The sequence below is a fragment of the Octodon degus genome, unplaced genomic scaffold (genome assembly GCF_000260255.1).
Source record: "Octodon degus isolate 3935 unplaced genomic scaffold, OctDeg1.0 scaffold00059, whole genome shotgun sequence".
Lineage (NCBI taxonomy): Eukaryota > Metazoa > Chordata > Mammalia > Rodentia > Octodontidae > Octodon > Octodon degus.
In genome coordinates, this window is record NW_004524635.1 from 6,016,134 (window position 1) to 6,030,851 (window position 14,718).

At 41.4% G+C, this 14,718-nt stretch overlaps 1 protein-coding gene across 4 annotated transcripts; it reads left to right on the forward strand.

Annotated features, from left to right (window-relative positions):
* Window positions 1–8,410: 8,410 nt before the first annotated feature.
* Oxsm (3-oxoacyl-ACP synthase, mitochondrial) lies at window positions 8,411–13,175 on the forward strand. 4 transcript variants are annotated; one of them, XM_023718505.1, is made up of 3 exons: window positions 8,411–8,496; window positions 9,223–10,230; window positions 12,729–13,175. In XM_023718505.1, exons 2-3 carry the CDS (start codon window positions 9,254–9,256, stop codon window positions 13,129–13,131), a joined length of 1,380 nt encoding a protein of 459 aa, XP_023574273.1. In that variant the 5' UTR covers window positions 8,411–8,496; window positions 9,223–9,253; the 3' UTR covers window positions 13,132–13,175. The 4 variants fall into 4 exon arrangements, with proteins under 4 accessions (XP_023574273.1, XP_023574274.1, XP_023574275.1 ...); XM_023718506.1 differs by having other exon boundaries at window positions 8,414–8,496; window positions 8,694–10,230; XM_023718507.1 differs by lacking the exon at window positions 8,411–8,496 and adding an exon at window positions 8,503–8,693.
* The last annotated feature ends 1,543 nt before the right edge of the window (window positions 13,176–14,718 follow it).

Consider the following 14,718-nt stretch of genomic DNA (forward strand, 5'->3'; position numbering starts at 1 on the left):
GGCGGGGCGGGGGCGGGGCCGCGGGCGGGGAGGGGGAGGGGCGCTGCACCCAGCCCCCACTCACGGCCGGCCAGAAAGCGCTATCCGACGAAGAAGCTAAGTGCTCTGACCTTCATGCAGCACAAATGAAACAGCCCGGCCACCTTCCCTATACCCTAGATAATGTGTGGTTGTGAAATGCCTGAGAAGGAAAGAGCAGAAGTCTACAACACAGGCGAGGCTATAAACTCTGCTGAGTTCCTGAAGAACTCGCCACGAGGATGAAGGAAAATTATTATTGGGGGTTGAATCCAGCGCCTTCGCCCCAAGCTGCATCCCTAGTTTTTTTTTTTTTTTTTTGTTTCCAGTACTGGGGATTGAACTCAGGACCCTGCGTTTGCCAGGCAAGCACTTATTCTACTGAGCTACCTCCCCGGCCCATCTCTTTTCACAGAAAATCTGAAACAAGGTGTGGTAAATTGGCCAGTATAAGTCACAGACACAGTATCGGAATAAAATGGGGGAGGAGCAAGAGAAAATTTGCATTTCATACAGTAATTATAATTTTGAACAATGCCTTTTACTCCTGGAAAATGCAACCGTAACTTCCTTAGTGAAGCCTCTGCCTCATCGTGACCTTAAAAAATACTTTACTGATTTTTCACCCCTAGAAACTTTTTTCCAGACTTTAACAAGTTATTTTTCTTGACCCTGTGCTTTTAGTTCCTCAGATAACCTGTTAAATGTTGATGCTTCATCTTCTGTTTGCTTTAAACGTTTGAAAATTTCTTCTAGGCTCTCCATGGCTCTGATCTTTACCATGAACTTCAATTACCATTGACCTGCCAAATATTTGTAAAATTTTAATAATTTAGTTTTGGGGCAAATTTGAAAAAATAGAATGTTCAACAAGTTGTGTGTAGCTTGTTGCTGTAACTCAAAATGTCAGTGAATAAAGTGGTTTCTGTCCAACTCTCCTAACAGGTTTACCCCAGAAGGGTTAATCATGAGTCTTAAGATCCTTGCATCCCTTAGAACACAAGTCAACAAATGTTTTCTGGAAAGGGCCATAAAGTAAGTATCTTATGCTTTATGACAGGGTCAGCCTGTTTTCAGTATTTCTGCAGCTGCAATTGTAGTTCTATATGCAATATTTTAAAATGAGTGGGGATGGTTATGTTGTGGAGAATTTCTTTTCTTTTTTTTTTTTTTTTTTGAGAATTTATTTTAATGCAGGAAGCCTATGGTATTTAGCCTCAAGGCTGTTTTTGCTATCTCCTGCCACAGAAACCTCCTGCTTCTAGCTACTGGTTGAGCCAAAAGAAGGCACGCCTATTCTTAACCACGTGAGCCTAGAATTGACTTTTGGCATATTCTCTACCAGATCTTTCCGCAGAAGGAGCTCACATCTAGATAAAAGGGTGGGGGAGGCCAGAGTGCATTCTTAGGCCGGCCAGGAACCTCCCAAAATTACAGGAAGGGTGCCTCAGACTGAGGTTCTACAGAGCTGTGTCTACCACAGATTATGTTCCCCTTAATTTGGGTTTCTTTTTCCATCAGCATTCCTATCCTTATAATAATTACATAAGAGTATGATACAGTATTTATGATCCTAAAAAAACTAAACTCCTTTTCAAACAAAGTCTTAGAGCAAAATCTCTAAAATACCAAAGGTGAAATGCTCTCTGAGCTGGGGATGTGGGTCAGTGGTACAGCACTTTCCTTGTATGCACAAGACAGAGGATTCTGTCCCCAGCACCACCACCAAAAAAAAAAAGTTGAAACTCTGGAATTCAAACAGGGCTGGAACACAAGCCCTGGAGGGATGGACTGCCATCTGCTCAACCATTTTCTCTGCAGATATAATGGACATAGGTTACTTTTGTGTAGTAACATGCAACCACAACATGAAGATGTAATACCACAGCATTAATACTATAATAGATCTATTAAAAATAGAAATTACCATTTTATTGTTTTTAATCATCTGAAATTTAAGGGCTTTCAAATAACTCTTCACCAACTTCTTTTTTGGTGGTAGTGTTGGGGATTGAATTGAGGGCTTCTAGCCAGGCAAGAAATGTAGCACTGAGCAGCTAAATCTCCAGCTCTTCTTTACCAACAATTCCACTAAGTTCTTGAGTAATAGAAAAATAAATTCTTTTATTAAAAGAATTAATAAAAAAGTATAAAAAGTTATTGGTTGTATCATTTATGAAGGTATTAAGGGAATTCATTATAAAGGAAATTATCTGGTTTTCATTTAAATTGAATTTATTTAGCTTTCTTAATTTCTTTGTGTGGGGGGGTTGGTTTTTTGTGGTTTTTTTTTTTGTTTTTTTTTTGAGACAGTGCCTCACGGTGCAGTCAGGCTGGTTTGAACTCATTTTTTAGCCTAGGCTGGCTTTGAGGTTGAAGGGGTCCACCTGCCTCAGCTTCCTGAGTGCTGGGATTACAGGCATGCACCATCATGCCCAGTTCCTTAATTTCTTTATACCTCTTTTTGCTTCAGACAACTAAAGTCTGATCAGCTTTGAAGTTCCTTGATTTTTTTTTTTTTTTGCTGTTTCAGTATAACATTATTTTTCTTTCATGTTCAAATTAATACACCATCATTAGAATTGCATCATGGTGGCACTATTCTTAAATGAAATAGCAAAAGATAACCCACTAAATTTTTCCCACAATCAGTATTGCTATTAAGAGGAAAAAAAAAATGTTCTCAATAAAGTTTGTCAGTAAAGAGAGAGGTTGAACCCTTTCAGGAGTTGGTGTGTAGGGACTTACTGTGCTTTGATTTCAGTAAGTTGCCAGCAAAACACTATCCAGTGGCTGCTTTGTGCATAGCAGTCTGAGATACATAGCGTAAGAATATGTTGTTGTTTTAAGACAGGGTCTTGTTACACTCCAGGATGGCATGTAGCCCAAATTGGCCTTGCACTCCCAATCCTTCTGCCTCAGACTCTCAAGTGCTGAGATTACAGGTATATGCCACCATGGTCAGTTTTTTAAAAGAGATACTTCTTTTTTTTTTAATTATTTTTTCAGACAGGGTTTTGCTGTGTAGTGCAGGCTGCCCTTGAACTCCATTATGTAACCCAGGCTGACCTTGAACTCACAGCAGTCATCCCACCTCAATGTCTTGGGTGCTCAGCTTACAGATGTGCACCACCACCTGGCTGTCAAAGAGATTTTTAACCAAGAAGGAAAGAATGAAACTAATAGTAACTTACACATAGACGGCAATGTAGTTGATGAAATTAAAGTTATTACAATAAAAAAACCCACAAATTTGGTAAAAATGCATAAAATGTGCATACATGTTAGCCAATGTAGGGGCATGTATTGGCTCATTCTATAACTTACCTGTCACCAAAACGACTACTAAATGCTAAGCACTGTGAACCAGTGGAGGAGACAGGGATGGTCCTTGCTTTCATGGAAGTCAACAGTTTAGAGCAGGGCCAGGGAGATAGCACGGCGGTTTAAGCACCCACCTGGCAAGCATGAGTGCCAGGTTCGATCCCCAGTACCTCATGCCGAGCCAGCCCCAGAAACCTGGGCATGCTGTGCTGGCCACTGAAACCAGGCATGGTGGTTCATGCCTATAATCCCAGCGCTGGGGAGGCTGAGAAAGGAGGATCACTCTGCGTCTGAGCTGGGTAATGAGACACTGTACTAAATAAATAAATATTTTTAAAAAATCAAAATAAAAAGTTTAGAGCAACAGTTATCAACTTCATAGGAAATGTCAGAAATTCTGAAGCCCTGTCTTTAATAGTGGGCCCAGAGAATCTTGATTTTGCTTATGTAAGATCTAGAACTTGTGATCCTCCTGCCTCCACCTCCTGAATACTGGGTCAGGTGTGTGCCACTATGCCTTGCTCCTTCATGTGATTTTGATGCATGGTAAAATTTGAGAAATCCTAATTTAAAAGAAGGAAAATTTTGTAGAGTGTATTGGAGGTGGGAGAATTTGGACAGAATCCTTCAACTGAGAGTTTAAGGAGGGGCTGAGGGAGACAGCTTAGTGGCACAGTGCTTGACCAGCAGCACAAGGTCCTGAATTTGATTCCTGGTACCCTTCCATTCCCCACCCCGCCAAAAAAAAAAAAGTTTAAGGAGTGCAAGATGACTTACTAACTGGGAGAGAACTGTCCACACCTAATCAGAATAGTACCTTTCTGGCTTATATGTAGATGTTGTAAAGCCTCATGCACTCCTAGGTGAGTTTTTTGGGAGGGGATTGGATCATGAGGTCTTGATATTCATCTGTGGATTAACCCTACAGTGAGTTTATAGCTAAACTGGATTGGGAGGTGAAGCCTCCTTGGAGGATGTGGTCAACTGGGGGTGTGGCCTGAAGGATCTGTCTGCTTCCCTCCTCCCTAGAGCCTTCTTGATTCCTGTGGTCACACCATAAGCAAGCTGCAGTGCCCTTATGCCACCCTGCCTTGCCTTGGAGCAGCCAGCTATGGACTGAAATCTCTATAAACTGTAAGCCAAAAATAACCTGCAGATGTGGGATATTTATCTCACCTAGGAGAAAGAAGCTAAGACAGTGTTGCAGCAGTATTTCCTTATCATTTCCTGCATCTCTCTTCCATTGCCTTCTATACCCTCAGCCTTTTTCATCTGGCCTTAACGTTCTTCTCTGTATTCAGTCCCACATCTTTCCAGCCCACCCTATTCTTCATGATCTTCCTAAAGCCTACATCTGATACTGTTTCTCTGTTCAGAAAGTTTTCTCTAGCTTCTCTTGATAACTTTTTTTTTGAGACTGGGTCGTACTGTAATTCAGGTTGGCTTTGAACTCTCAACAGACTTCCTGCTTCAGCCTCCAGAGTGCTTCAGCCTCATAACTGGCCCTTTGCCTACATTCTAAAGTTAAGTGTTAGGCTGGGGAGACACCTCAGAGGCCTAAGGGCCTGCCTAGCAAGCGCAAGGTCCTGAGTTCGATCCCCAGTACTTCATGCCATGCCCCCAGGTGCACTGTGTCAGCCATTGAAACTGGGCATGGTGGTGCATCCCTGTAATCCCAGGAGTGGGGAGGCTGAGACAGGAAGATCACTATGAGTCCAAGATATGTAGTAAGACCCTAATCAAAAAAAAGTGTGGTTTGGGGAGCCAAATAGGTAATGAATATATGATGTAATGAAGTGGTTTTATTCAAGAAAAATAGGAGTAGGGAAGTTATGATGAAGGAAATGAGAGTTTTCCATAATCTTCCTCGGGTAATTAGATTCAATTAAAAGAATGTTCCAGAGCTGGGCTGTTAGCAACATACCTATAATCCTAGCATTTGGGAGGCTGAGGCAAGAGGATCACCACGAGTGTGATGCCAGACTGGGGCACATAGTGAGACCCTGACTCAAAAAAAGTAAGTTTCATTCTAAATCACATCAGGGCTGCTGACATATGATCTTTAACCTATAAGACTAAGTAAAAAGGCCTTAGTATGTCATCCAAACTTTGTGATCTGTCTGGCTCCTGCCTTCCTCTCATGTTGCTTTTCCCATACTTCAATTCTGTCATTTGTCATAGCAAACAACCCTGTAGTTTATGCAAGATACCCTGACACTTTATGCCTTTACGCCTTTGTTCTGCTCCTCCTGCCTGGGTTACCTCTCCCACCTGATTTGTTGGACAAATACTTGCTTATTTCCAAGATGAAGTTCAAGGTTCAGTTCTTTGAAACCCTTCCTTACCTAAGAGGTAGCATATTAGCCTCATTGTCCCTTTTGTATTATAATATGGTAAATATATTATACCTGATTCTTATCAACACCTGATTCAGTAGTTTGCACATATTTGTTTCCATAGCTGTCTCCTACTGGACTGTGAACATCTTGAAAACAGAAATTATAATCCTATTCATTTTTGTGTTCCATCTTCTAACACAAGGTAGAAGAAAAATCAGTGTTTGTTGAAAATAGGAACATAGGCTTAAAAATGAGGAAAAACTAGGTTAGATCAAGAGATCACTAGTGGGTTGTAGCTCAGTATACAAATTCTGGGGTCCTGGATTTTTCCTACTATACCTGGGGCCCTGGGTTTGATCTTCCCACATGACACGGGGGAGAGAGGTGTCAATTTGCTGGTAGAAAGCGTATTTTTTTTTTATTTTTATTTATTATTATTTTTTCTTTTTTTTTTTTTGCGGAACTGGGGATTGAACTCAGGCCCTTGTGCTTGCCAGGGAAGTGCTTATTCCACTGAGCCATCTCCCCGGCCCCCCTAGAAAGCATATTTAATAGAAAATGGGAGCTGTAGTTATGACTAGATTACAAGGAATTTGAAGTAAAACTAAGAAGTCTTGGGCTGGGGAGTTAGCTCAGTAGAATGGGCACTTGCCGGGGAAGCGCAAGGTCCTGAGTTCAATCCTCCATACTGCAAAACAAAAACAAAAAACTATTTTCCCACTAAACTAAGAAGTCTTAACAAGACTATAATAAATAGGACCAGTTTGAAGTTTTTAGTTCCAAGAAAACACCATGGCATTATAGCAAGAAATATGGTACCAAATCACATAGAGTTAAGAGTTTTCATCCCTTCCAGGGGAAAGTAAAACTGATGAGGTTAAAAGTAAGGATGGTCATCTTTTTCTATTTCTGTAAGATTTTAAATGATTTGTTGCTTCTTGTCCAAGATGATTTTATTACAAAACAAACAACAAAAAACCCCCAACACATTAAAACTATGTTTCATGTGAGTTTAGCTTCAAAGAACATTTGGAGGTCTTTTCACATTATAACTCATTTATTTAGAGGCAGGGCCTCGTTATGCAGTTCAGTCTGGGCTTGAACTATGTAGCCCAGGCTAGCTTTGAACTCAGCGATCCTCCTGCCTCAGTCCACCAAGCAAGCCTTAAGATGACAGGAGTGCACCAACGTGCCTGGCTTTCACCTCACACTTTGAAACTATTCTATAACAGTGAAAAAAAGAGCAAATGTTGCTACTTTTAACCCATCAACGATGTTATTATTTAACATGTTTATTCTAACATGGTAACAAACATTTAATGTGTGTATTCTAATTCTTCTTAAAATAATTGTTTACACTGACTAGAAACAGTACAGTACTATAAGATAACTGGATAAGCCCAAGATCAAGGATGACTAAAGATTATATTGGGCTTCTCCCCCCCCCCTTTTTTTTTTGCGGAACTGGGGATTGAACTCTGGCCCTTGTGTTTGCCAGGGAAGCGCTTATTCCACTGAGCCATCTCCCTGCAGCCCCCTTTTTTAGCACAGAGTCTCACTCTGCAGCTCAGGTTGGCCTTGAACTTGCTTATGTAGCCCATGCTGGCCTAAAGTGCACGGTGACGCTCCTGCCTCAGTCTCCAGAGTGCTGGGATTACAGGTGAGCACCACCTCTATAATATTTCAAGGTAAATTTCCAATTTCATTTAAATATGGGACTAGCAAGAAAAAGCTGAACTTGACACAAATTCTTTTCCAGAGGTCGGACAGAAGGAAAAGTCATCTACCTCGTAACAATGGTTTCAAAAGGTTATCACCCAGGAAGACACATAAATTTCACTAAAAACTTCAGGCGCATACTTTATGATCAACCACCTGAGATAGTACATGAACAGCAAATGGTCAATAAACACCACCTGCTGACTTTTAAATGTATTTGTTGTAAGTTTCCCTTTAAAAATGCATAGCCAGCTCTAAGCAAATAAATGAAAAATTCAGCTGTTTGGAAATAAATGTCCCCATTATTTTAATTTTCATTCTGTCAGATGTTGGACAACAATTTCTCAGAGCAAAAAGCTATTATTACAAAAATACTGATTACTGTAGAAAAAGGTAGAACTTGGTTAAACAAAGGGGTGAACACCACACTCACTGTCCATCCTTATAGCCCTTTAAAATTACTTTTTAAAAAATGAATATTTTGTGTACTGTTTTGTAGTTTTTATCGGCCAGGAGTCTCAGGATCTTTGCACATACACAGTTCTCACCTTGTAGAACGATTTTAAAGTGCCGCCTGGCATCTGGATGTACTGCAAATGCAGCCAATGTCCTGCCAATGACGTTGGTCATCTCTCAGTCTTAGGAACAGCACGGAGAAGCTGTAATTTCGCAGTAGTAATTTCGGAGATTACAATCATTTCCTTTCCTAGGATTTCAGTGGAATAATGACTATCTAGGCACTACCAACCCGCCTCCCGCTCCACCGAAGCTCCTCTGTGCTGAGCGCAAGGCTTTCTTTATGCAAGGCGCGCAGGGCTCTATCTGCCATCGCTTAAATGCGGTATTCAGGAGCGTCTCAAAGAAACCCGCCGGACCGCAGTCTCAGATTACAGACCTCAAAGCGCAGCTACCCGCGCAAGGTCGAACGGCTGAGGCGCGCTCTGTCGTCACGCTTGCGTAAGTACGTGCGTGCGTGCGTGCGTGCGTGCGTGCGCGCGCTGTCTCCAACGTGGAGAACTGGTTGCTCGCCTGGCGCTAGCCCACGGCTCCCAACAGCTTCTGGTTTTGCTTACGTCGGTCCCTCCGCGCAGATTAGGTAGGGGTTAGGTTTCGAGCAGGAAGCCAGGGGATTAGGGGCTGGATTTGGTCTTGCCATGCTTTCTTCCTGCGTGCGTGCGTGCCCGTGTGTGGTGCTTGAGAGGCAGTGCGTGTCATAGTTTACACCCTTTACTCCCTGCCCCTGGCCCTGGGGTACCCTTGGATTTATCGTCTCGCCCTGACCTCCTCTTCCAGGTGACTCGACTGGACAAGTTTATTGGGGTGCAGAGGCTTCTTCCTTAATTTACAGGCCTGGTTACTGAGCCAGTTCTCAGCCCAGGTGCCCAGACGCTCAATCTCCGGCTCTTGGTTCTGGGTGCCTTTTGAAAAGGCTGGAAACCCCTCAGTAATAAGATCAGTAAGGCTCACTTACCCCACCTCAGAAAATAAGCCCAGAAATGTGACTTCAGTGCTGCGGACTCCAGAAATAATGCTTAAAATAAATTCTAAGTAATCCTTTAAAAGGATGCCTTTTCCAGTTCGTATCATGTTAGGAATAGCATAGTTTTCATTTTATAATTGCCTTATTAAATCGAGTGAATCATCAGTTCACTTCTTTGTCCTCTAATATCTGAGAGTAGTCGCAGTCTGAAAGGCGGTGTGATGATGAAGTATAAAATGGTGTTACGTTTTCTAAGAGCCTCAAGGAACATCTGGAGTGCTGTTAGACCCTTAAGCTATTTAAACAATGAATATTTCCCAGCTGTTTTGTGGTTTGTTACAGGAATTTGTTTCTGATCATCTGAAGTCTCGACATGTTGTCAGACTGCTTAGGAAATTTTCTAAAAGTTGCAAGCACTCATCTTCTATATTCAAGGTTATGCCAGCAGTTCATAAATAAAAGGTTTTTTGGAACTGTGCCAACATCCGGATTGCACAGGAGGGTTGTCGTTACAGGGATTGGCTTAGTGACTCCCCTCGGTGTTGGAACTCAGATAGTATGGGATCGTCTTCTCCAGGGAGAAAGTGGAATTGTTTCACTGGTTGGCGAAGCGTATAAAGCTATCCCTTGCAGTGTTGCCGCGTATGTGCCAAGAGGTTTTGATGAAGGTCAGTTCAATGAACAAAGCTTTGTGTCCAAGTCGGATGTCAAGTCCATGTCTTCTCCCACCGTCATGGCCATTGGGGCAGCAGAATTAGCCCTGAAAGATTCCGGCTGGCATCCTGAGTCAGAAGCCGATCAAGTGACTACTGGTGTCGCCATTGGGATGGGAATGATTCCCCTCGAAGTTGTTTCTGAAACTGCTCTGATGTTTCAGACAAAGGGATACAATAAAGTGAGTCCATTTTTTGTCCCTAAGATCCTGATTAATATGGCAGCAGGCCAGGTCAGTATCCGACATAAATTCAAGGGCCCTAATCATGCAGTTTCCACAGCCTGTACTACAGGAGCTCATGCTGTGGGAGACTCTTTCAGATTTATAGCGCATGGTGATGCTGATGTCATGGTGGCTGGAGGTACAGATTCTTGCATTAGTCCTTTATCTCTCGCTGGGTTTTCTAGAGCCCGTGCTCTAAGCACAAACCCAGATCCTAAGGTGGCTTGTCGGCCGTTTCATCCCAAGAGGGATGGTTTTGTAATGGGAGAAGGTGCAGCTGTGCTGGTGCTGGAAGAATATGAACATGCTGTTAAAAGAAGGGCCCGGATCTATGCGGAAGTTCTGGGCTATGGACTCTCAGGTGACGCTGGTCACATAACGGCCCCTGATTCTGAAGGAGAAGGTGCCTTAAGGTAAAACTGGGTGTTTTGTTGTAAATATTTTTTTTTTTTTTTTTCATGTAAGAGTCTGGTGAACTCTCCAATTGGAGAAAATTGTAATTTTTTTGGAATACAGTATCTGTTGTGTTTCCACTTTAGGTTAGCCAAATTGGTTTTTAGTTTCTTGCTTGAAATATTTGAACAACTCTACAAAAATTTGGTTTTAGTTAAGGCTGGTAAAGTTGTGAAGGAGACTGTATGTCTTTGCTACTTTTCCAGGCCTCCATTTGTGTTTAATAAACATCAGTGTGCATCTCTCCACGTCCTCTTTTCTTCCCTTCATCAGACTTACAGAGTAAAATCAACCCTTCTAGATGTGTCTGGTCTGTGCTCCGTTCCAAGGTTCTGTTCTCAAGTCATCCTTCTCAAACTTTAATCATCCAGGGATCTTACTGAAATGCTGATTCTGACTATGGGCCCAGGGTAGCTCTTGAGATTTTACGTTTCTAATAAGGTCTTAGGTAATAGTGATGTTACCTGGTCTAAGGGCCACACTTTGCAAAGCACTTAACTTTTGTAGAAGAGGTAAGTAATGAGTTGAGGTTAATAAAAAAAAAAAGTTAATATATTATCTAATGAGTTAACTTTACCCAGTTAAATTAATCAGGTGTTAGCAAACCTTTTCTTTAAAGGGACAAATTGTAGATATTTTTGTCCATGTAGACCATAGGATCTCATCTGAAACTATTCACCATTGCCTTTGTACTAGTCAGACAGTAGTACACAAATGAATAGGTTTTCTAGTAAAGCTACAGTATTTACATAAGTAAATAAATCTGTCAGAGCTATAGTTTACTGAGCTCTAAATTATACTTTTGAGTGTTAGTACTTGCTGATGCTAGACATGTCAAATATAGTAACTAGCTAGTTGTACAAATAGTTACCTTTGCTGGGTATGGTGGATCATGTCTGTAATCCTAGTACTCTGGAGGCTGAGGCAGGAGGATCACTGAGTTTTAGGCCAGACTGGGCTACATAGCAAGTTGAAGGCCATCCTAAACTGTATAGTTAAACCTTGTCTCAAGAAAAAAAAAGAAGAGTTACTTATACATAAAGCTGTTTGTTAATAAATGTATACAGCCTAAAGATCAACTATGAAAAAGGCATCGACATCCAAGTTACCTTTTTTTTTTTTTTTGGTTTTTAGGACAGTCTTGTTTTTGTGGTAGCAGGGATTGAACTCAGGACCTTGTGCTTGCCAGGCAAGCACTTACTCTACTGAGCTATCTCCCTGGCTAGGAGGAGACAGAGTCTTAATAGTTCAGAGTGGTCTTCAACTCATAGTGATCCTCCTGGGATTATAGGTGGGTGTCATGCCCAGATGACATCCACGTTTTCAAAAATTACTCCAGGAAATTTTTATTTTTAGATTTGTTCTTTGGTTTCTGTATTTATTTAGAATTCTTCTAGTATAAATACATAGGATTTTTTTTTTAATGTGTTTTTTTGAGGTAGGGTTTGGCTATGTAGTTTAGGCAGCCTTTCAACTGAACTCATTTTGTAGCTCTAGGCTGGCATCAAATTCTTGGTGAGCTGGGAATATAGCTCAGTGGCGTAAGCACTTGCCTGGCAAGTATAAGGTCCTGAGTTCCATCCCCAGTGCTACCAAAAAAAAGAAGAAGGAGAAGGAGAAGGAGAAGGAGAAGGAGAACAGGAAGAACAGGAAGAAGAAAGGAATTTAGGGCCAGCCAGATAGCTCAGCAGGTTAAAGCACCTGCTTAGGCAGACACAAGGACCGGGGTTTGATCCCCTACATGTCATGCCAGGACCCACAGATGCGCTCAGACAGCAATTGAGACTGGGCATGGTGCTGTGTGCCAATAATCCCAGCACTTGGGAGGCTGAAAACAAGAGGATCACTGAGTCTGATTTGTGTAGTGAGACCCTGTAGACCCTCTACTAAATAAAAAAATAATAATAATAATTATTATTATTATTCATGGTAATCTGCCTGACCCAGCTTCCTGAGTGCTGGGATTTCAAGAGTGTACCATCATACCCTGCAAATAAGGAGGATGTTGAAAGGTATTTGAAGTGCAAGTAGTAGATTATTGGGCAGTATGCCAAATTTTTGCATTTATACATGAGTGAAAACTTAAAACATAGTTTCAGATATTTTAAATATCCAGCTTCCCTCTTTCCATGAAAAATTCTTAAGAGGAAATCATTGTAATCTTGAGTGAGCATGATTCTTTTCCCCAAGGGGGGAAATGCCAATCCTAATAAGTGGAATTATATTTTATTTGAGATGATACAGTCTTCAGTGTGTTCAACGCACGGTGATGGATCAGTCCGAGGGATGGGGTGTGACTCATTACTCCCAAGCAGACAGCATTTAAGGTGCAGGCGATCCGAGAGAGGGCTCATCCATTGTCCTTGGATACCCAGGTTTCTTTTGCACAAGTCATTCAGGTAAAAAGTCTGTTAAAACTAAACTTAGTTCTCATAAGCTAAATTTCTTTTCCTGTTAGATGTATGGCTGCTGCTATAAAAGATGCAGGTGTACAACCGGAAGAGATAACCTATGTCAACGCACATGCGACTTCTACACCATTGGGAGATGCTGCAGAAAACAAAGCTATCAAGCATCTCTTCAAAGACCATGCGTATGCCCTTGCAGTTTCCTCGACAAAGGGAGCCACAGGACATCTGCTGGGTGCTGCAGGCGTAGTCGAGGCAGCTTTTACTGCACTGGCTTGTTACTATCGAAAACTGCCGCCAACTTTAAACCTGGATTGTACAGAACCAGAATTTGATCTCAATTATGTTCCTTTAAAGGCACAAGAATGGAAAACTGATAAAAGGTATATTGGACTCACCAATTCCTTTGGTTTTGGTGGTACAAATGCAACACTTTGTATTGCTGGCATGTAGGAGAAGTATGTATGTATGTAATTAAATATTGGTTTTTTAAATGTAAATATAGAAATAACATGCATATATTCACTTCACAATACTGAAATACTTTTTTATCTACATAAAGGTTTCTCAACCTTTGGACTGTTGGTATAATTCATTATTAGGTAAAGGAGAGCTGTCTTGTGCATTATAGCATATTTCGTAACATCTTGGTTTCTTCCTGCTAGATTCTAGTAACAACTCCTTCCCTAATCTTGACAACCAGAAATATCTACATATTGCCAAATGTTTTCTGGAAGGCAGAATAGCCTACACATGAGAACCACTGATTTACTTTCTTAATATTCTAGGTCAGACAACTTCTAAGATATTTTATGTGGCTTTTTTTTTTTTTTTTTTTTTGCGGTACTGGTGATTGAACTCAGGACCCCACGCTTGCCAGGCAAGTGCTTATTCTCCCCGGCCCCTATTTTATGTGCTTTTATCCCTCTCACAGATATTTAAAGACCAATTCATCTTGCAAGGCAGGGTTGCTAAATGGTACAGTTAGGTTCATGATTCACATACAGTATATTGGAATATGTAACTGTAAGTTTTTATCATCGGTCAACATTCTTTGAGTCAGCCTGTAATGATCTAATTGCTCCTTTCCCATTTCAACATTTTCTTTGAATTACTTGTATTGTAATTCAGTGAGTTAATGAAATTTTCATAACTCCCCAAGCTCTTGGTTTCCTGAAAGAAGGAAGTAAAAATGAATTGCATTTCTTATCTTCTTGTATTTATTCTGGGACCAAATGATTAGCGGAGATAAAGATCTTTGGAACACAAATTATCAGTAACTCAGGCCACATCCCTCTGCCACTGTGCAATCATGGCAGTAGCCTGTGTTCCTGCAGCATTTCCCCACCAGTGCTAGTCATCTTGCCTTTTCTGCTTTGAGAATTTCGCAACAGCTAAAGGGTCTGACTCATTTGCAGGAGGTTGGAAGTGTTTGGGTGGGAGTTGGTTCACCAGAGATATCACTCAGCCAGTGAACATGGCAGCTGGTAAATGTCTCTGCCTTCCTTTAGAGCAAGAGCTACTTGTAAGGCCTCCCACTGAGTGGGAGCTTCAGTTGCCCAAGCATGAACCAACCCAGTAATAGCCCTCGTACTGGCTTTTTTCTTTCCTACCCCTCTTGTTTGTTTTGAGACAGGTCTCACTTCATCATTTTAGGTTGGCCTTGAATGGGTGTGATCCTCCTGCCTAGGCCTCAGTGCTGGGATTATAGGTGTGTGCCACCATGCCCAGCTCCTCTTTTCTGATTTTTAATTCTATTCCCAAACAAACCACCTTTTCTCATACTCTGCTTTTCGGGTGATTCAAACTAGGACAGTTTTTGTTGTAATAGAAGTAAGAATGAAAAAGTATAAATGGGATGTGTGTATTTTAGCACAAATGAATAGGATTGTCCACATTTCAGTAGGCTATATATTTCCTATCCAGTGACCTTGACTGTAACACTATCTCCTGTCCCCCTCAAACTCCAGCCATGTGTTCACATAGTTTTCGGGTTTATATCTAGATGTCTCTGGAGAACTTCATGCTCTCACAGATGGG

Coding starts and splice junctions, on each gene's coding strand:
- Oxsm (XM_023718505.1), top strand. CDS start 9,254: ATGTTGTCAGACTGCTTAGGAAATTTTCTAAAAGTTGCAAGCACTCAT. Junction 10,231..12,728: donor GAAGGAGAAGGTGCCTTAAG/GTAAAACTGGGT, acceptor TTTTCCTGTTAG/ATGTATGGCTGCTGCTATAA.